This window comes from Vicugna pacos, chromosome 2 (assembly GCF_048564905.1).
Source record: "Vicugna pacos chromosome 2, VicPac4, whole genome shotgun sequence".
Taxonomy (NCBI): Eukaryota; Metazoa; Chordata; class Mammalia; order Artiodactyla; family Camelidae; genus Vicugna; species Vicugna pacos.
The window spans coordinates 70,652,120-70,674,161 of NC_132988.1; the positions used below are offsets into that span (position 1 = coordinate 70,652,120).

A 22,042-nucleotide genomic window follows, 5' to 3' on the forward strand; every position below is an offset into this window, starting at 1 on the left:
TTTAAAAAATAAAGTGATGTAAACTGAGCACTGATTCACCAAATAGGGCAGAATGTGCTTCAGCTTGTATTTTCATAAAAATTCAAACATTTTCCTAAAGGAAACAAACTTAATATAATGAATTTTGTGGAAACTATTCACATTCCTTTTTTATTTTGCAACATTTTATTAAAGTTTTGATTTTTCCTAAATTTTATACTTTCACAATTACATATATTAGAGATCTAAGATATAGGACAGTATTGAAATAGTTTAAAGTTAGATCCTTTTCTTTATAAAGGGATTAGTTATTTCCTACTTCTGTATATTACCACATTTGAAAAGGTGTTTGAAATATTCAGTCAAGCTAAATCACTTAATCTCACTAGTAAAGGCTAGAGTGGTTTGTAAATTTCCTTCTGTCCCAACTGCTGATTTAAGCTGTCAATGTTGTACCACCATATCTGAAGATCTGAAACCTAGGGAAAAAGTTCTAATGTTCCCTGGGACCAGGAAGATATTGTAAAGATGTGAAGTGAGCCCCATTAGAAAACAAGACTAAGTGGAGAATGAGGAGTTAAAAAATAATAATAAGGCCAGTTTCTACAGTAGCCTGCCAGTTGCACCCTTAAAAAATGCTTTCTAGACTCAGGACTTTGCTGAATTGTTTAACATTTTAAAACTGTTTCTCTAATGTTTTAAAATTTGTTATTATTATGACATAGTACACATTCATTTGAATCTAACTCATTAATTTTTGACAACCAAATCAAACTACAGATATGTTGTAATTTATTTGAATAGTCTTTCATTGTTTGGGACTGAAGATATCTTCAAAAATTTTTTCCATTATAAATGATATCACCATGAATATCCTTCTATATGTATCTGGTACATTTGTAAGAAAATTCTAGGTTAGATTTCTAGAGAAATTGCTGTTCAAAAGATATTCATATACTGTTTTCAAAGTAGAAAGCAAATATGTCATTAAAATTATTTTAAAATGTTTTCCTATTCCAAAGAAGCTTAGTAAGTCACAGATGTTCCAGGACTGGGATTTTGTGATACAATCTAAAAATACAAATCATGATCAAGTTAAAGATCATGTTTGATTGTTTCTCCCAAACCATTTGTGCTGCTGGGTTGTGGCCTCCAACTTATACTGACTCCTCTGTGCTTTTACGGATTTTTTTTTCTCCTGTGACTCAAACTATACCGCATTTCTTTGACAGACTTACCTGTCCATATACAATATGCAGGTTTTTCTGGTTCTTATAAAAGATGTTATAGGTCTTCAATAAAGAATTAAGTTGTTCCCTAAAAAAAAAAAACATTACATTCAGTTAGAATCAGTCTTAGGCTCTTTAATGGTAAAAGGCAATAATGATGCTTTCAGTTCATAAATGTATGAAACAGAAAGACATAGTTCACTGGAATCTTCACTGTTCTGTCATTTTAACATAGGTCACTGAAAGCTGAAGCCTTCTTAGGACATCAACAAATGCTGAAGGGGTTAATTTATAAATACATAACTGAAGAAAGGAAAATGACTACAGACAGAAGTAGTGAGGAGAATGTTCTATAGCAGGAGGCAGTCATAAAACAGACTTTGTTTCACATTCCTTTTTTATTTTGCAACATTTCATCAACGTGAGTTAAGCCCCTCCCTAGTATACACCTGAGATTGTTCCTCCCACTGGGGATGCAGCAATGTTCAGGAATGGTCATTGCTCCTAGCATCTCACCCTTTGTGGTAGGTGGTAGGTGGTAGGTGGGCTCTAGCAGTGGGAACACTGGTTCCTGCCATCTCTCCTTCTGTGCCACCACAGCTAAAGATGCCTGTCTCACCTTCCCTGCTGGTCCAAACTATCTTCTCACACCTGGATTACTGCATCAGTCTCCTAACAGACTCCCCATATCTGTTGTCTATTCTCAACAGCAGGAGTTATTTTCATGAAAACCTGATCATCTCTCTCCTTTGCTCAAAACTTTCCAAATATCTTCTCATTATTAGAATAAAAGCCAATAGCTTCATTGTTAGAATGAAGCCAATGACTTCCAAGGCCAGTTGTTGTCTGGTCGCTGTTACACCTTCCATACCATTTTTACTTCTCTCCTCCACTCACTACTCCTTGACGTTCCTTGAGCATTCTGGGAACATTCTCACCTCCCGGTCTTCATACTTGTTGGCCCTTCTGCCCAGAAGGATCTCCCTGCACCATCACACTGTTATGCATTCATTTTCTTTAACTACTCCAAGGAGACCTTCTTGATAACCCAATCTGAGTCTGTCTTCTCCCAGCATTCATCTCCCACTTTCCTCCTTACCTCCGCCCTTTGGTCACCTTGTATGTATTTTACTTATTTATCTTATGTTGTCTCCCCCGCTAGACTGTACCTCCAAGATTACAGGCATGCTTGTGTGTTTTGTTCATGCTATGTTTTGTGTGCCTGGAAGAGAGCCTGACATGTCCTAAGAACTCAACAAATACTGGTTGATTGAAATGATCAGAAAAATTCTTATTTCTAAAACAAAACAAAAATCAGACAAAGAGTGGAAAGCCTTTTTTGTATAAGCAATTTTATGGGGGAGAAACCTTATATTAAACTTTCAAATATATCAATCACTAAAATCCCTTTGATCCTCAATATCTGTCTTCCTCCCATAAGAATACTGGCTCCATGAGGGGAGGAGTTTTTGTCTATTTTATTCATTGCTATCTTCCCAGAGCTTAGAACAGACTTGCTCCTAGTAGGCTCTGATTCAATCCACATTTATATATCCCAAGTGACAGAATTCGTGTATATTGATTTTTATGTTTGAGATCATGTAAACATACTTTGCATGTGACTTTCCCACTTGTAATTCTTAATGTGCACATTTCCAAGGATCAACACACTCCACACCAACACCACATAAAAAAAAATTCTACAGAATTCCTCCATGCTATTGTTCCAGTTCCCAATTGACTTACTTTAGAATTTCAGTGTTAGTGAATATTTCTGTTCTAAATATCACTGGGCACATGAAGGATTTTGCTTCATTGAAGTCATTTCTGTGGGATGGTTTCTAAAAATTAACGTACTGGTAAAAAGCATGAACACTTTTATCCCTCTCATTATTGGATGCCAGGGCAGCAAACGGAAATTTCCAGGTCACTTGGGATGTGACTCCTGATATGCTGAGCTGGGAGAGTTGTTATTAAAGCAGATGGACTTTTCCATAAATGTATTCCCTCAGCTTCTGTTTCTAATAAAACTGCACGACAAGGTAGGGTACAAGTATCCTTCGAAGTATTTACCTCAGAACTATGTTTAATTAGAAAGGTTATTCTCTGGAAACAAGCTACTTGGAAAATGTTTCTTTATCTGAACAGAACCCAACTAAATATTTCTCCGTAGGAATAAGTCTCCAGATGACCTAGGGAGTCAGCAAACTCTGGTCCCAGGCCACCTGTTTTTATAAATAAAGTTTTATTGGCACATAGCCACACCAATTTGCTTGCTTATTGTCTGTAGCTGCTTTCCTTCTGTGACTGCAGAGTTGAGTAGTGGTGACACAAACCATATGGCCCACAAAGCCTCAAATATTTATTATCTGGCCCTTTACAGAGGTTGTTGGCCAATCCATAGAGCATGTGTAATGCAGGGTAACTGAGTATCATGGCAGTCTTCCATATTTTCTTACCACAGGCAGGATCTTTCTGGCTATCAATGGCACTTTGAAAGATTTTGGAATGCGGAAGATGAGTAGAGTTCACTAAAATAGTGTGGGGATAAAATTAGGTACGTTAAATGGTACAATAAAGTGAGGAATTTTCTGGTGAATGCATTCCAAATATCAAAACATCATCACATTTTAATCATATGTACCTTACCAGAAGAATGTCCGAAGATGATTGGTTTATGTACCTAATGAAACAATAGATCCAACAGAATACTGGGGATAAATTATAGCCTGCAACATTCTACTTTGATTTGTTGTTGTTGGGGGCACAGGGAGCTGAAGAGTTATTGTCAAGTTATTGTCAAAGTTATTGTCAAATCGACATCTGCTGATTGCTGCACAATTTGTCCTCTAACAGAAGACCTGCCCTAATGGTCATTCATTCATTCATTTGCTGTGTGAGCTCAATCAAGAGGCCTCAGTCGGACTCTGAGGGTGGGTGAGAGCTTCAAGGAACAGATGCTGCCTATGGTGCACTTTGGAGGGGCAGGATTAAGCAAGAAGAATGTGAAGAGCTTACGAGGCAAGAAAAATATTAACAAAGACATTTGAGATATTGCTATAGTTCTATTTGGGAGAAAGCGCAAAGAATTGGGATTTTAAGAGCAGAGCATGTAAAATAGGGATCGGTGAGTGATGAAGAAGCAGGCAGGAACCTTGTAAACTACACTGCAGGCAATGGGCAGTTACTGGAGGTTCAGGTGAGAGGAAGATATGATACTCCTAAGGGCCACCAGGGGGCTTAAGACAGTCTTAGGAAAGAACAACATGGAGGCAGCAAGGTGAGTGGAACCACTACAATGGTACTCGGGTAGAGGGTAAAGGCTATGTTCTGTGGAAAGGCGATCAGAAGTCCCTCAAATATAGAAGAATTTGAAGTCTAGAAAAGACCTAAAATAAATATAGGAATTATTTGGTTTAAGAGATCCAAAGGCAGTCACTAAAATGTTATCTAGGCAGCCCGCAGTCAGGAAAGGGGACATTGATTTAATATATGTGGTGACTTGGCAATGGTAAGTGTAACAGATTCTCTTAGGACCCACTTAAATGTTCCCTATGGGCCTCCCTATCTCATAAACAAGGGGGGAACATCATCTGTGTATCTTTCCCTCTCAGCCCCATAGAGCTTCACCCACCTAGACCAGACTGCTTAGCAACTGTTCAATTGCCCTAAATATTCAATTGCCAAAAGCTATAAAATGGATGATAAGGAATGGATTCCATATCCAGTCTTCTCAGTCTACAAATTTTTGATGTCTGGAAGCCACAGGGACACCCAAGAAGTCGACACAATACAAACAGCCTATATACTTTCTGTGTGATACATAAATTGATTTCCTAAGAGCTTGTTTTTGGGGAACATGAGATACTATATCATAATATATAAAACAAGGATTTAAAAAATATTATCACACAGTATATAACATGAATAGTGTTTTTAACAAAACTAAGGAATAACAAACTTCCATAAAAATGGTAATTCTAACTAGACGAATGCATAGAATCATAAACTTCCCCAGGATAGAAACTGGCAACGCACATTGGCAGTGCGGAGAGAGGATTCTGATAGATGCCAATGGACACCCAGAATTATCCATTATGGCTCCCGGATGAGCGCTAACCAGGGAGAGACTTAACACAGGGGCAATAGGTGTAGGGGAAGGATGCCAGGGCCCCTCTTCCTTTAAGGTTCCCTGTTCCTTTAAGGCTCCTGGCTCAGTTTTAGTGAGTAATAGTGGACCCAGAGCTGACTGTAAAATTCTTAGGTGTACTTTGCACTTTGTGGTCTGAATTGCATCTGCTCAGCAGATGGGAATTACCCACATTCTGACGTCTGTCATGAATAATGGACTTAGCAAAGAATGAGTTCCTCAGTCTTACCACGCTATTTGGCTGGCTGGAAGAAAACATTTATTTGATTTTATAAACTGTGATATGCATGGACATTGGACAGCGTGATGGGTTGAAGTGATTATGCTCTGCGTCGATAGAACGTCAAGTTTTAGTTACCGTACCAATTCTCTCATTTTGGTAATTTACAGCATAATGAAGTGGATGTCTGATCCCTTTCCTGGAAACAAAACAAACAAACAAAAAAACCCACAAAAGAAAACAAAACAAAAAAAACCCTGTCTCACTCTTTACTAAGTGATTCTTACAAGTTGGACCTGCTAAAGGCAAGTCAGAAACACTGCTGTATGTTGTAGCCGAGCACAAACTTCAGAGACTACCACATGACACAGAATAAACTTCAGTGGAAAACACAACCCAGTGTGGTTCACCATAGGTGTCTCTGGCCATGGCCGTGCTTCCTGAGCTTGTATTGTTTCTGCCTCTTGGAGACTTGCTGAAAAATATTCAGGCTCCAAGCCAGGCAGCCACTGAGCTACACGGTGACAGCGGCACCAGAAACAGCATACTGCTGTGTGTGTTGCCATGTTTAAGAGCAGGGACCTAAACCACTTGCAAGAGTCTCTTCAAAAGATGAAAAACTGAGGCAGAATAAAAATACTAGCTTGCTCTCTTATACATTTATTTCCTTCCCCATCAATTTTGTTCATAATGTTAAATTTTAGACGTGAGCTTAACAATTATAATGTCAGATTAAAAAAACTGCATTTAAAACTTAATTCATAGGTTCTTTTATTAAAAAAAACATATTAACATGTAAAGAAAGCAAATTGATCATTTTCTGGGAAGTAAGGTGGTAATTTAAAAATTTTCTGTGTTGTAGCTCTGTATACTTTCCAAACTCTATGTAATAAGTACATAAAACATTTATAATGTCACGGTTTTACTTCCGTAAAGATGTAATATAAACTCCCATATGTTTTTAGAAATGTGACCCAAGAAATGAAGACAACAGAAAAGAGGAAGTAAAACCTCATTAAGGTATTTGCCAAGACAAATCATCATTCCATATTACTGACGTCTGCAAGCAGCAGCAGAATTCTCTTAACCCACTTTATCCTTCATTACTGTCAACTTGAATGCTGGAATTAAAATTGCAAACTCCTGCAACCCCTCTTCCATATATGGCCACAGCTCTGAGTCTTTCTGCCTTTGGCCTCATCTCCCGAATCAAATGATGAGGAAAGAAGACTGCTTTTCAACCTTTGCTTAGAGACTCTCCTCAGCTAGCAAAGGAGGTTATTCATTTCCATTGCAAATGAAGGGATTGGGTTGCGCAGTTTGAATACTGAGAAGCTGGGAATGGGAGGGCTTTTTCGATTGAAGTAAAAATGCAAAACCTAAATGATCAAGGAGACCTGAATTTGTCTAACTCTCCTGACTCCCTTTGAAGGGCTGCCCTGTTTTTTTTCTTTTTGAAAAAGAAGGGTTTTTAACATCTCTAGCAGCTCTGCTCAAGTTCATTAATTATTGTTGGTGGCTGGGATGGTGGTGCCTGTGATTTGTTTGCCTTGTTCTTCCAGGCAGTTCTGTCCTAAGACCCTAATTCTCCCATCAGTGCTGGCAACTGATGATAAAAAGGACCTGGGAGTTTCCTGAAATCTATTAGTAATCTAATCAATAAGGTAATATAACCAGACTTGCCTTCCCTCTGCCACATAACCACCCCGCTGGCTGCTTTTGGCCATTCTGTGACTTTCATAATTCCCCGGCATTCATCTTTTCAAATCACCCCTGTGAACAATGGGCCTGGAGTCATTAGTGGATAGATTTGTCAGCCTTTCTCAGGTCCTCAACTCCTAGAACACAGATAAGAGCACAAGGATTAAAAATTAAGGAATAATTTCACAGTATTAAAAAGAAACTTGAGGTGACCAATGACTGGTTGGTTGATTCAAAAACATTCAAAATGTTTCCTTGATTATGAAAACTTCACCATTTGAGAGAGGGGCTTTAGCTACTCAGAACAACTGTCACTAGAGGTTGACAAGACATGGAAGAGGGGATCACAGGGAGAGGCATCCTTTATTAAAACCTAGTGCTTCTGAAGAAGACAGGGATGTGCTTAGGTTTGATATCTGACTTGTAAGAGACTCCTTCTATAAGGGTAACTGTCAGTACTTGATACTTTAACACACTAGCATGTTTTCCAACAACCCCGGAAAAAGGAAGACACTTACTACTCCCTTTCTCTCTATGGTTTAGCTTCCCTTTCCCTCCATGGAAGATTTTTATGAAAAAAAATTTTTTAAAATTCACAGCCTATTATTCTAGTTAGAGCTGCTTCCACATCAGACTTTGGTTTCTGTTATCATATGCAGCTAACCTCTTAGGGGCAGCCCAAGCAGTTTGTGGACGGAGAAGAAAGAATGAGGCAAGTCCATGCTCTCTAGTCTCCTCATCTGGTGTAAAACACAGAGAAGGATGATCTCTGGCTCACAGCCCTAACAATTCTGGAACATGAGATTTTTATATTTCTGTTCTAATCCAAAGCAGGGACTTGACCCCCACTTTGATGAAATAGTCTTTTTTTGTTGTAGTGGATTGTAGATAACAAAGGAACATTTACAGCCCAAGAAAATACTGTTCGAAAACTACAGAAAAAATTATGTGTTCCCATATGTGTGGACAACATGAAACGTGGTGGTCCATGTGCTATATTATAGGTGGTCTAAAACCGGAACTGCCTGAAGGGCTTGTTGAAACAGATCGTGAACGGCACCTCCAAAGTTTCTTACTGAGTTATGTCTAGGGGGGTCCTGAGAATTTGCATTTCTAACATGTTGCCAGGTGATTCTGATGCTGCTAGTCCAGAGACCACACTTTGAGATCCATTCTCTTAGATCCGAGGGTGCTGAGAATCCTGGTGATCGTATCCTTTCAGGGGAAGGGAAGTCTCTCTCTGGCAGACTGCAGGTTGAAATAGGTGGTCATTCCAACTGAAACTAAAATGGTTACACTTAACTGGCCTACCAAAGCTTCTGCCTCCTCCATCCATCCCCTCTGTCACTGAAGTAAGAGGCCTGAGAACACTGTCCTTGCAGACATTCCTTGTGAGGAATTCCTTCTGGAGGTTCTCAGGGAGATACATTCCCTTGCTTTCTCCAGGCTCCGTAGTCTGCCCAGATTCCTTGCCTTCGGGTCCCCTTTTCCATCTTCAAAGCCAGCAATGGCCAGGGAGTCATTCTTACTCCCTCACTCTGATATGGATTCTATCCACATAGCTCTCCTCCTCTCCCACATTTAAGGACCATGGTGATCATGTCAGACTCATCTGGCTAGCCTCCATATTTGGAAGTCAGCTGATTAGTATCCTTAATTCCATCTGTAACCTTAATTCCCTTTTGCCATGTAATGTAAAACATTCAAAGGTTCAGGAAGTGACATTTTTGGATGGCCATTATTCTGCCTATCATGGAATTTAAGGGTGACCCCTTCTATCCACATATTGTCTGAATGCCTGGGAGATATCTGTTAGAAATCAGAATCTATATTTTGACCAAAATCCTTGGGAAACTGGAATATAGGTTAAAGGAGAGAGAAGCCCTGATGCAGATAATCACCTTACTCCTAGGTATAAAACAGGACTAAGGGTAACACATCAAGGCAAGATACTAAAGTCATGACTTAGTTCTTTGAGGTTGGATACTCCCATGATCATCATCAACAAAAAGTTTATTGAGGGATTACCATGTAACAGATAATGTAATAGATGATAGAGATACTGTAAGACTTAAAACTGCTGAGGCCCCTGCAGTAATGGGACTTAGTTTCTGGAGGAAGAAGATTGGAAAAAAAAAAAAAAAACAACCACCCCCAAACCAAAAGAGCAAATAAAGAAACATGCTGACTTTACATAGAGAAAAATGCCAAGAGAACGACAAAACATCATCCTGTGATGCAGCCCATTAGAGAGGGCATTTTAGAGCAGGTGATCAGGAGGCCTGAAATATTAAACTGAAACCTGGATAATTGGAAAGATCCAGCCTTGTGAAGAGTCAAGGAGCATGTCCCAAGCAAGAGATGCTAGTGCCACGTCCTGTGTGCAGGACTAAACTTGGCATGTTTGAAGGAAAGAAAGAAGGGAAGAGTGGCCCAGGATGAGGTTCTAAAAGTCCCCCAGGCCAGATCATGCTGGACTTCAGAGAATCCTTAGGGTAAGGTAAGGAGCCTGCAGCAGGAAGCTTTGGAGGGTTCAAGCAGAATGCTGTGCTCCATTATAGAGAGACATTCTGGTAGCTGGGTGAGAATGGATTGTAGGGGCAGGGAAGGAAGCAGGGGGTCTAATTAGGACCCTGTTGCAGTTGTTCAGACAAGAGATAGTGGTGGCTTGAACCAGGTGCTGAGAAGTGGTTGGTTGTTGGAGGTGGAGCTGATTGGGCTTGGCTGTGGGGCTGGGTATAGAGATGAAGGAACGGAACAACTAGGTTGGTATCTAGCTTATACTGGGATCTTGCTTCTCATTGTTTCATGATTTAAACTTTCATGTCAGGTTTTTCTAGTAGATACCCTACACAATTTTTTTTAAAGCCAGTTAAAAAGTAAACACAGGTGTGCCACATAACACCCATCATTATTGGAGTAGATGCAGGCTGGCTGTAAAATAACACCCTTTGTGTATGAACAGCTGGGGAATTTAGTGCTTATTGAGGATAACTACCCTGATTTCACAGTCCGATGCCCCTTATTCCCTTGGGATGGGGAAACACTCTGTCTCTTCTGTTCATGAAGCCTTTCACTTATTTTATTGATATGGCTTTCAGCATCTTGGACCACTGAGGTTATTACTAGATTTTCTGAAACACAACAGGTGGTCACTGGTCCTCAGAGTCATCTGCTTGAGTGTGAACTAGAGACAGGAGCTTTCCTGACACCCCGGCTCTTACAGGGCTCTTCTGTGATGCCACCATGACTTTGACTACCGATTCTCCTTCCATTTGGGGAAAAAACACATTAAGCAACCTCCCTGTTTCTATTTTGGGCATTTTCCATCTACTCTCTACACTCTATCCAGAATATATAGAACATACGTAATCGTATCATCTGCTTTGCTTAACATCCTTAAATGTATCTCCACCACTCTTGGGATAAAAATCCCAAACCCCCATCACAGCAGGTAAAGCTCTGGTTGGCCTCTCTTCATCTTTAGCCTCTTTTCAAGAGATGCTTTTCCCAGGCACACTAGGAACTTTCACTCACTGGAACTCCGTGCCCCCTCTGGCTGTGAGGATGTCTGGCAGACCCCATGTGTCAGGAGTACTCTCTCGCTGACTCCCTTAAACCAGTTAGCTACCTGATGCTCAGATCTGTGGACCCCCTGGCTTAGGCTAGATCCTTATTCTCTCATAGGAGTGGGTTCCTTTCCTGCTGAACACTTATCTCAGTTGTTCGTTGGGCCTTTAGCCCTTTGGTTCTCACTGTGATTCCCAGAGCAGTAGCATCTGCACCACCTGGGAACCTGAAGTTACATGTACAAATGCTGGCTCCAGCCCGGACCTCCTGGATCAGAAATTCTGGGAATGGGGCCCAGCAGTCTTTATTTTAACAAGCCCTCCAGTGATTCTGATGACGGCTCAAGTTGAAGACTTCCAGCTTCAGACCACAACTTTCATGAGAATAAGGCTTTTGTCTGTTTGTGTTCAAAGCTGCTCACCCTAGCTTCTAGCACAGCATCTGGCCCCTGATGTGCTCTCAATAATTATTTGTTTAGGGAATAAAATATTGAAAGTTGAATCCTGACCTACTTTTAGAGGAGGAGAGATTTTCTACCAGTGTACCTAACACGACCAGAAATTCAAGTAAACTCGGTGTCATCTATTTCTAGAGTCTTTGAATCTTGACTTCACTGGACTTTCTATTTAAACATTTTCAGTGTGTCTTGGGCAGATGGATGTTCTTGTTTTTTTAATGGATGAAAGTGATCAACTAGGTAAATGTGGAGTAGATGAATTTTATTGAGAATAACAGTCATCCTGATACACTCAATGACTGTTGACAATATATGCTCATTGAAAATATCGGATATAAAGCTTAAGGACTTTTTTCACCTTTCTGGAGGTGACATTATTGACCTTTTGGTGAAACTGTGACATCCAATTTCTCATAATGAAATTTTATTTTTGCAAGACATCAAATGTGAATAATGGGAATTTTTTCATAATTTTAAAAAAACAAACCCCACATGGAAAAAAATTCCTCAGTTTTAAAGGAGATGGTCCTATATGTGTTTGAAACTTTTTACCCCAGCTTTAAAAAGAAAAATCCTGACTCCTATAAAAATATGTTAGGAGGGCTCCCTTCTCCTTTATCAAAGAAGGAAGTCCAGCAGCCTTGAGGAGAGCAGTGCCCTCTCTTCATACAGCTACCTGCAAGGCACGCTGGAGCTTGCAGTGTTTGCTCCAGTTCCTTTGATCAAGAGAAGACCCTGGCTGTGGAACATGGGCAAATGTTACCCTCAGGCTCTACTGGCTAGGTAGGAGGCAGCCTCTGGAACACTAGCTCTTTGTGCTGAATCTGTGCTCAGAGGAGCAGGTGGCTGGTTCCTTTGTTTCAGCAAAGGGTGCCAGCCAACATGCTTGTAAAACGAAACTGTTTGGAATGATGCACTTTCTGCTAAAATTTATTACATCATGCTAATTAAAGTGAGTTAGTAAGGACAGGAATGCACACTTGCCTTGTGGCTGCAGTTGGAAGAGCTGCAGCCTGCGAAGGTTTATATTAGGTTCCTAAGTGGGAGAAAAATTCTAACAGATTCTGAGAGCGGAATCTGATTTGCATTCTAAAACAGATTTAACCTTTTTTTTGGTATTTACTCACCCCTAAAGTGCCCTGATTTCAATGTAGGACCTGAAATGAAAATGCTACTTTGAAAGCAACCATATGGGACCATTTTTTTCCCCCAAATAGTCACCTCACTTAGAATATTTACCATATGAAGCAACAGAGCAGCGATAACCCCAGGCGACAAAACAGCAACTGGAAACTTAACCATTTGAGCAGGAAGCTAACTTATGCTAATACTCTTTAGTCAGGGAAGTTGCTAAACTCAAGCGAATTCTTATCCAGTAGTAAGACGTAAATATTACATTGCTTACTGTGTTATGCAATCAAGACCTCTTATTTCATGACCATGTGTAGTTCTCAAGAAATTTGTTGAAAGCAAAATTTCCATTAAGGAGATTCTATTTTCCTATTTTCATCATTTTCATATATTTCTGTGCATGAAAATAAATATCCCTTAATAAGTTAGTGATTTCTGTCTTGTTTGCCAGAATAATGCCTCCTGCAGAGTAGGAGCTAAATTATTAGGTGAATAAATAAATGAATGAAGGTGTTTGCCAGATTTATGACAAGTTGGGTATCACAGGTGGTTAGTGGTGTCATTAAAATTTCTGATGACTATTTTGTAAAGATTTCCCCCCGCTCCAGAAGTTTTGTTTATTTTAAGTGGTCAGATGTTCTCAAACTTTATTCCTTTCCTTCTCTGAGCACTGGTTCCTAGACTTCAGGATGCATCAGAATCACCTGAGTAGTTCTGGGGTGGAGCACAGCATCTGCATTGTCAGCAAGCATCTGATGGGGAGGCAGGCGGTCCATGGGCCACATTTTGGAAATGCTATCTTCAAGTCTAGTGTTTGTATAAGTGCTGCATGATTTTATCTGGAGTCTGGAGTGCCAATAATACGTGGACACTAGGGCCTGAAAGGGCCTCAGAGCTATAGAAGATAAACAAGTTCTCAATTCAGTCAACTCAAAATATGACACAAAATAAGGGTCACTAGAAATGCAGACACTTCTTTGAAAATATCCTCCTCCCAAATTTGTGGCTTCATTGTGACATGTTTCATTATAAGCCACTCATAAAATGGGAATGCATACAGGTTTTCAGATTTTGTTAGTTTTCTCTCTCCTCTTATACTTCTAATCATTAGAACGTATTTATCAAAAATATCTTCAGAGGTAAAAAAATTACAGAGTTCTGATTTTTAAAGGTATTTTGTAGGAAAGTGATTGATAAATTCTGACTGAGGGCTATGGCCGTCAAAACTAATTATTCATGTACCACTTTCATGAGTTTGGCCAACTCCAAGTATCATCTCTTATCACCTAATATTTTTCTAGTTGACTCTTCTTTTAAGTAAGTTTTTATTTGTCCTGTGCAATAATGTTTGTGAAATCAAAGATTGCATGTGCTAGTTATATTTTTCTAATACATTCTTTAAGTGTTCAAATAAAAAAATAATTATCTATGTTCAACCTAAAATCATCTCATGTACGAAGGTCATCCTGATGCCCCACCTTAGGAAACAGGATGCAAAAGATGCTCAGGTCTTACCTTCAAAGGGCTTACCTTCTACCTTGGGAAACCAAGCAATTTTATGAGATAATAAAACAAGCTGTTGGTGGAGGGAAAGCACATCAAAGTTTTTTAGAAACCCAATTAGTAGCAATAACATGAGATTTACTTGGATGCTTTTCCAGTAATTCCTCTACTGTGAACTAGCCCTTGTGTATTCAAAACACTTGAAACCATCTTGAAGGTCAAAATTAAAGGAATGTTTATGACATTTCTGTATCACTGAATGCTACAATGTCATTAAGATCATCTTTAGGAAGCTTTTTTTTTTAACAGTATGGGGAAATATTTGCAGCACAGTGAAAAACAATGTACAGTATAATCTCAATTATATAAAATAGAATCCTTAGAAGATGAGGAATATGATAAAACTAAACAGTGCATTTTTTTTCTGAGTAGTGAGATTATGGTTAGTTTTTATTCTTTTAATCTACATGTTTCTAGATTTTCTCAGCTCTTTAACAAGCTAATTAAAATCTTATTGCTGTTCAGAAAGGATTTCATGAGAAAAGTGAGGAACTGAGACTGGGAAACTATAAAATATTGCAAAGGAAACAAAAGTTGACTTGGTAACTACCAGTGTGTGGAACAGGTTTTTGTTTCAGCGAAAAGCCTTGATTTTCATACTGTGACTACATGAGATGAATAAAAGGAAGGACTGGTTATCCAGGATGAGAAGTTACCACTGGCTGATCAGGGCTAAAGATAAAATAGACATAAATCAATTTAGAACAGAACCAGGAGCTTCATGAAGGTGGAAGAAAGCTGTTCTAGAGAAACTGAGGATTCTAGGAACAGAAAGAACCTGGAGAATAAAGAGAAACACGCGTATAAATAGCAGAGATTGGGAAGAACAGAACTACCCCTCAAAGCAGACAAGAGTTAGGTAGGGCACTGGGGCTTTTCTAGGACATTTGTCTTGAGGTTTTGCTGGGGAAGAGAAGTCCCAGTTCATGGAGATGCAAGCGAGCACAGACAGGGGACTGTGGATTGCTATTTGGGTTACGTGGTGCCTGTTTAGAGTGTATTTTAATCTGATCTAAAGGTTTGAGTGAGAAAGGACCCTGCTTCCTCAGGAATCTAAGAGGTGAAGAGCAGCTACGCTGCTGAAGTAGCCCAAGGGAGAACAGCCGAGAGGTGGGCCCCAGGAGTAGTTAACAATGCACTAGAAGAGGGAGATGGGAATCATGACTTCATGTGCTGAACGGAGTCAAGCAGAGTTTAATAACAGGAAAATACGCATATGGATTTGTACAATCTTTTCCTATGCTGTGTACTCTTCCTTCTCGAAACTTCCCTCCCAGTGTGGTAAATCTCTTCTCTAGGTTGACTAAACTTTCCTGGTTGCACAGAAGACATTTAGGCAAAAGAAACGCTGGTGCAGACCCGGAGCTACTGTTTTTGGAGACGCCTCTGTTGCTTCCGTAATTTTGTCTGGGAGGAGGCAAATGTGGCAGGGGGACCTTCTTGGGGGTGGTCCTGGGCTCTTATCCTGTTCTGCCCCTTCTGTCATCCTCTTGCCTTTCATCCACAGCCTCTCCCATCTTCTCCATCATCTAGCTTGAACCTCAGTCACCTCCTGCTTCTCCTGCAGATCACTTACATCCTTTTCTCATCTTTTTTTCTTTCCAAACTCTCATCTCTCAGGTCCTCTCAGCAATGTCCATCCTGTTACCATGTCCATCTCATACCACTCTCTACAGTCTTTCTGTCTCCCTTTTGTTTTTTGTGGATATTACCTCTTCTGAACTTCATTATCAGTCATCTGTACTTAACATTTTAAAAATTAATTTCTCAGTCTTCCAGTTTCCCATCTCTCCAACTTCCTTCTTGTTCCTGCATCTCCATCAACACTTACTACCTTGACATCCCAAAGTGGTGTCTCATATAAATACCTGCTACGTCACTGCTCCTCCTCTCTGTTCAGAGTCTACATTCCTTCTCTGCATCCAACATACTTCTGCCTTGCCTTCTTGTCTCCTGGTTTTCCATCTTCATTTCACTCTTTTGTAACCTGGGACCTTGAATCTTTTCTATTCACACTAATTCCCTTTGTGATCTTATTCAATCTCTAATGTTACATGTCTAGGACTGACCCCCTAATCTTCTCCCCTAAACCTGCTCCTCCTGTAGTCTTTTTAATATCAGAGAGTGTTAATCCACTTGTCTAGACCAAAATCCTTGATTATTCTCTTTCTCTCATATTCCACATCTAATCATTGAGGAAGTCCTGTTGTCCCTTCCTTCAAAATATACTCAGAATCTGACCCTTTTTTCCCTACTTCCGTCACTGCCACCCGGTCCAAACCACCAGCACCTCTACTCTGGCCTATCAGCTCCTTGATAGTTTCTCTGCTTCTACCTTTGTCCCCTTTTCAGTCTGTTCTTCAAGCAGCAGCCAGACCAATCCAGTCACTCATGTACTTAATATTCTTCGATGGTTTCTCATCTTGTAAGTGGGAAAGATGACTGTATCCTTCTTTTAGGAGGCTGGGGTATAATCCACAAATGATGGAATAGTAGAATAAAATAACACAGGTGTACAGTTACCTGGTAATGAACGTCCTCTCGTTGATGAAGATCCAGGAGGGGGACTGGTGAGCCATCGTGGTCATCTCTTCCCCCTTTCTGAGATCATGGGAGGACACCTTAAAACATTAAAATAGTATTAATGGTATGTTCCTGTGATGCATTCACAAATTAGTTTCTGACAAACTGAAATTGTTTCTTGTGTCCCTAGTGTATGAAAGTATTTTGGGGGGAGTTTTTAAGTAGTGTTTAACGTATGGACACAAGGGTTTGGTTGGGGAGGGAAGGAAAGAGTTTGTTTTTTTTTTTTTTTAAACCATGTACCTGCTTTGGGTCCTATGCTTAGAATGTGAGCTGTTTTATGGATGTGATCTTATTTACTCCTCAGACCATCCCAGCAAGGCAGGGGTGTCATTATCTCCATTTCAAACACTTACTAAGTAGTGGAACAAATGATTTGAATTAAGGTCTGAATGTCTTTAAGGTCTCCTCTTTTTTCTTTTTACCAACATTGTTTTTGCAGTTTGGAAAAGGTTTACAGATTAATTCTTTTGTGATTTTCTATAAATTGGTCTGTTCTAAGATTCTTTTCAAAGATTTTTTTCCTATGTTTAAGGCAATTAATACTCAGAATAAGTGAAATGTTCTCAAAAATCTTCAACTATAAGAAAACAAACTTAGAGTTTAAAGTTTTAACTGTAACTCACTTTGAGTAGGTTTCTAGGAGGCATCCTCCGAACCTGCTCTTCATGGTTAGTCACATAAATCACAAAATAATTTGTTTCAGGAACATTGTGTTGTTTTCTCTGTCCTCTTCCAGCCCCTCCCCCACCCCTATAAGCTTTACGATATTAAGGTGTTTAACTTTATTCTTTTTACTCAATATGTGCTTTTGAGAAAAATCAATTTTACTCTCTTTTGATATTAGTTTCCCATTTTAAATTGAAAATGATATTCTTTATATAATTTAGGGAAAATAGTAGTAAAGGAAAAAGAACATACAAATGTTCCTCTGTCATGTCAAAATTTAATTTTCAAAGTCTAAAGAAAGATGACAAAGTGGGTATATGAAGAAATACTAGAAGAGCCAGAAATACAGAGCTTGACATATGTTTTTCCCCTTGGTGATCAGTTTGAGAGACTGACACCTGTGTAACAGAGCGACAGGAAGAAAGGCAGACCAAGCAGAACAAGAGCTCTGAGAGAGAACAACACAAACCACGTGCTAATGATTCTCAGATTTGTAAGTGGGTCAAAATTGTGCTGATAATCACGCTAAAGTTGATGATAAAATGCTCCTGGTGATAAAATGTACCCAGTATGTCTCACTTTGGCATAATTCCCTATATAAGGAATCCTATTTCCAAGTTTTTAGTATTTGATTTGGAATATGTGCTAAGATTTCCTTTTTCATTTTTCAGTTTATCCACAGTTCTGCTACCACCAGGAGTTAGTGATTTAAAAGTGATTCTTCTGCTCCATCCCTGCAAATGCACAGATGGGCTTAGGATGTTTGAAGCTGCTGGTTCTTGGTACAGAGCTTATATTTTACTGAGAATACAAAAAGGGGAAAAGAAAGGCCCCATGAGGAATTCTGCCTGGCTGAAATAATGTTTCTGTAATTTCTTTCATCAATGGTTTATAGTTTTCTGTGTGTAATTCTTTCACCTCCTTGATTAGATTTATTCCTAGGTATTTTATTACTTTGGGTGCTCTTGGATTGGAAGAATCAATATTACGAAGATGGTCACTCTGCCCAAGGCAATCTACAGATTTAATGCAATCCCTATCCAATTACCCAGGACATATTTCACAGAACTAGAACAAATCATAATAAAATTTATATGGAACCATCAAAGACCTAGAATTGCCAAAGCATTACTGAAGAGAAAGAAAGAGCCTGGAGGAATAACTCTCCCAGACTTCAGACAAAACTATAGAGCTACAGTCATCAAGACAGCATGGTATTGGTACAAAAACAGACATATAGACCAATGGAACAGAATAGAGAGCCCAGAAATGAATCCACAAACTTTTGGTTAACTAATCTTTGACAAAGGAGTCAAGAATATACAATGGAATAAAGACAGTCTCTTCAGCAGATGGTATTGGGAAAACTGGACAGCAGCTTGTAAAGCAATGAAGCTAGAACACTCCCTTACACCATACACAAAAATCAACTCAAAATGGATCAAAGACTTAAACATAAGACAAGACACAATAAACCTCCTTGAAGAAAATACAGGCAAAACATTATCTGACATACATCTCAAAAATGTTCTCCTAGAACAGTCTACTCAAGCAATAGAAATAAAAGCAAGAATAAACAAATGGGATCTAATTAAACTTATAAGCTTCTGCACAGCAAAGGAAACCAGAAGTAAAACAAAAACACAACCTACGGAATCGGAGAAAAATTTTGCAAATGGAACCGACAAAGGCTTGATCCCCAGAATATTTAAGCAGCTAATACGACTTAAGAAACAACCATACAACCCAATCCAAAAATGGGCAGAAGACCTAAACAAGCAATTCTCCAAGGAAGACATACAAATGATCAAAAAGCACATGAAAAAATGCTCAATATCACTAATTATCAGAGAAATGCAAATCAAAACTACAATGAGGTATCACCTCACACCAGTCAGAATAGCCATCATTCAAAAGTCCACAAATGACAAATGCTGGAGAGGCTGTGGAGAAAGGGGAATCCTTCTACATCACTGGTGGGAATGCAGTTTGGTGCAGCCACTGTGGGAAACAGTATGGAGATTCCTCAAAAGACTAGGAATAGACTTACCATATGACCCAGGAATCCCTCTCCTGGGCATATATCCAGAAGGAACCCTACTTCAGGATGACACCTGCACCCCAATGTTCATAGCAGCACTATTCACAATAGCCAAGACATGGAAACAGCCTAAATGTCCATCAATGGATGACTGGATAAAGAAGAGGTGGTATATTTATACAATGGAACAGTACTCAGCCATAAAACCCGACAACATAACACCATTTGCAGCAACATGGATGCTCCTGGAGAATGTCATTCTAAGTGAAGTAAGCCAGAAAGAGAAAGAAAAATACCATATGAGATCGCTCATATGTGGAATCTAAAAAAAAAAAAAAAAACCAAAACAAACAAAGAATGCATAAATACAAAACAGAAACAGACTCACAGAAATAGAATACAAACTTGTGGTTGCCAAGGGTGGGGAGGGTGGGAAGGGATAGATGGGATTTCAAAATTGTAGAATAGATAAACAAGATTATACTGTATAGCACAGGGAAATATACACAAGATCTTATGGTAGCTCACAGAAAAAATATGACAATGAATATATATATGTTCATGTATAATTGAAAAATTGTACTCTACACTGGAATTTGACACAACATTGTAAAGTGATTATAAATCAATAAATAATGTTTAAAAATAATGTTTCTAAAGTCTTCCTGGTTTTATATTTTATAGTAAAATTTCCAGAATTTTTGGACAAAAATTAGCTGTTTTGCTGTCATATTTTAAAATAAAATTTTCAGACTCGTGAAAAAAATTCATTCAGTTTGAAACTTCTGTTTACAAAACAGCTCAATGTTATCTTTTTTAAACGGATATTGAATTCCCAAAGGTTTCTACAATCCTCAAAGAGGCATTTTGCAATCATTGACATTTTTTTTGGCAACATGAGAATACAAGATAGCTAAGTTAGAGAAGAAATCCTAGGGCAATGTTTGGAGGTGTGCAGAAAATAGGAAAAGGTATTATGTAAACAGAAAAACTACAGAAACTGTGGCTCAAAGAAAGGAAGGATCAGCCAGTTTGGTAAGTCTGTTTCTGGAGTATTTCTAGAAAGAATTCTTTTCTGTATGATTTTGTGCAAGGGAACACAGTCCTTCTATTCCAGCTGAATTCCAACTGGCTGAACCCTGCCCCATTCCACAAACAGTTTTAAGTTGCCAGGCAGCCAAAATCAAGCTCTGACTCGCAGGGTTGATTAATTGTGACATAACATCCTTCAAGTCTCCTTCAGGCTCTGAAAACTGTGGTCTGACATGAATAATATCCTCTTTTATGTCTTCATATAAATGGCATTAGGGTGTGACCAGAGATTTTATATGATGTTTTCCAGTCATTCCATTTTGTAGAAATCAAGTATTTCGTTACCATTGCTTCAGGCCCGTAGAATCATATAGGGAATGTAGCCAGAGTAGAGAGATAGGCTAGAGAGGAAATTTCCATTTTTTATTTTAAAAAAGAAGCAGAAGGAATTTCTTTCTTTTCCTACTGAATCAGGTCATTTTGGTTGGGGTAAAGTGTGTGGAAGATGTTTCATGTTGTCTTTCTGAATACCAGCCCCCCCCCCAAAAAAAAGAAAAGAAAAGAAAAACAAAAGAAAGAAAAAGAAGGAAAACAAAAACTATTTTCACAAAATCAGTGATGCATATTTTTCCTTATAGCACATTGTTAGTTTGAAATCATATAATCTATTGGAAGGCTATGAGCACTCTAAGCTGAATGCTTGACTAGTTCCCCTAATGCTTTTACTGTTTTGTTCATCACATCATCTTGTTCACAAACCTTCCTGGGATTTTGTTCTTAGCAAATACAGCGCATGTCCCTTAACCTGACATTCAGACTTTCTGCAGCTCCACCCAAACCTACCTTTCTAAACTCAGAATTGAAGGTTTTTTAACACCAGATCTTCTAGTCTATTGGAATTGCGTATCATCAAGTCTCTTCTCACCATTTCCCTTGCACCAAAGGGCCCTCGTCCCTGCAGGCCCTAATCTCTGCTTCCTTCCAGTCCCTGCTCCAGTGGGACCCCATCAGTTCCCATAGCCTACTTCCTACTCTGCTGTGAGGCCGCGTTCTGCTGCCCACTGGTCTTGTCATCACTGATTTACACCTTAACTCATTTTCTACTCATAACCTCTTGCTCCAACAGTGGTGCTCCTCTAGTTAAGAATGTCATTCTCTTTGACTGCACATCATTGGAAGGAGGTTTTGTGGAGGACTCATGCCGGAAGAGACAGAAGCTTAGCCAAGCAGGTAAATGAATTCTGTAGGTCAGAAGCTCCGTGGGCATTTTAGGCTGCCTTGGGACAGAGAGAGACACAGCATGCTCCATGAGCCCAACCAGTCCCAGCTACTCACTCACAAGATTTGGGCTGGGCTGTAATGGTTATATAGCCTTTGTTCTTACTTCTAAAGCCCAAATTTTGCCCATAGATTTTTGTCATTAAAATCATCCACAGAAAGAGTTTGCAGAAACCTTTCCTTAGTGAGATTTCCTGACAGTGGTCACCTCACTGCCCAAACACTATCTTCTCCCTTCTGGGTCCAGATTATTTACCATCTATTCTTTTAATTTCCTCCCCGCTGTACCCCTTCATCCACATTCCAATGACTGGTATCTTGCCAAATTGTTCATTTTTCTCTCCGCATTTTCTCTGCCTCTTAGCAGCATTTGACACACCATTTGACAAAGTTGATTGTTCCCTCCTTTGAAACACTTTTTTTTTTTTGGATACTTTTG

The 22,042-nt window shown here is 39.2% G+C and overlaps 1 protein-coding gene across 5 annotated transcripts in view; it reads right to left on the reverse strand.

Moving 5' to 3' along the window:
* Positions 1 to 22,042, reverse strand: part of RASSF6 (Ras association domain family member 6) — a 43,426-nt gene that overhangs the window by 14,061 nt on the left and 7,323 nt on the right. For all 5 annotated transcript variants that reach the window (XM_072973243.1, XM_072973248.1, XM_006212529.4 and 2 more), the window contains exons 2-3: positions 16,524 to 16,621; positions 1,218 to 1,296 (exon numbers count right to left, since the gene is read on the reverse strand). In XM_072973243.1, the coding sequence (XP_072829344.1) occupies positions 1,218 to 1,296; positions 16,524 to 16,588 (144 nt within the window). In that variant the 5' untranslated portion in view covers positions 16,589 to 16,621. The remainder of the gene's footprint in view (positions 1 to 1,217; positions 1,297 to 16,523; positions 16,622 to 22,042) is intronic.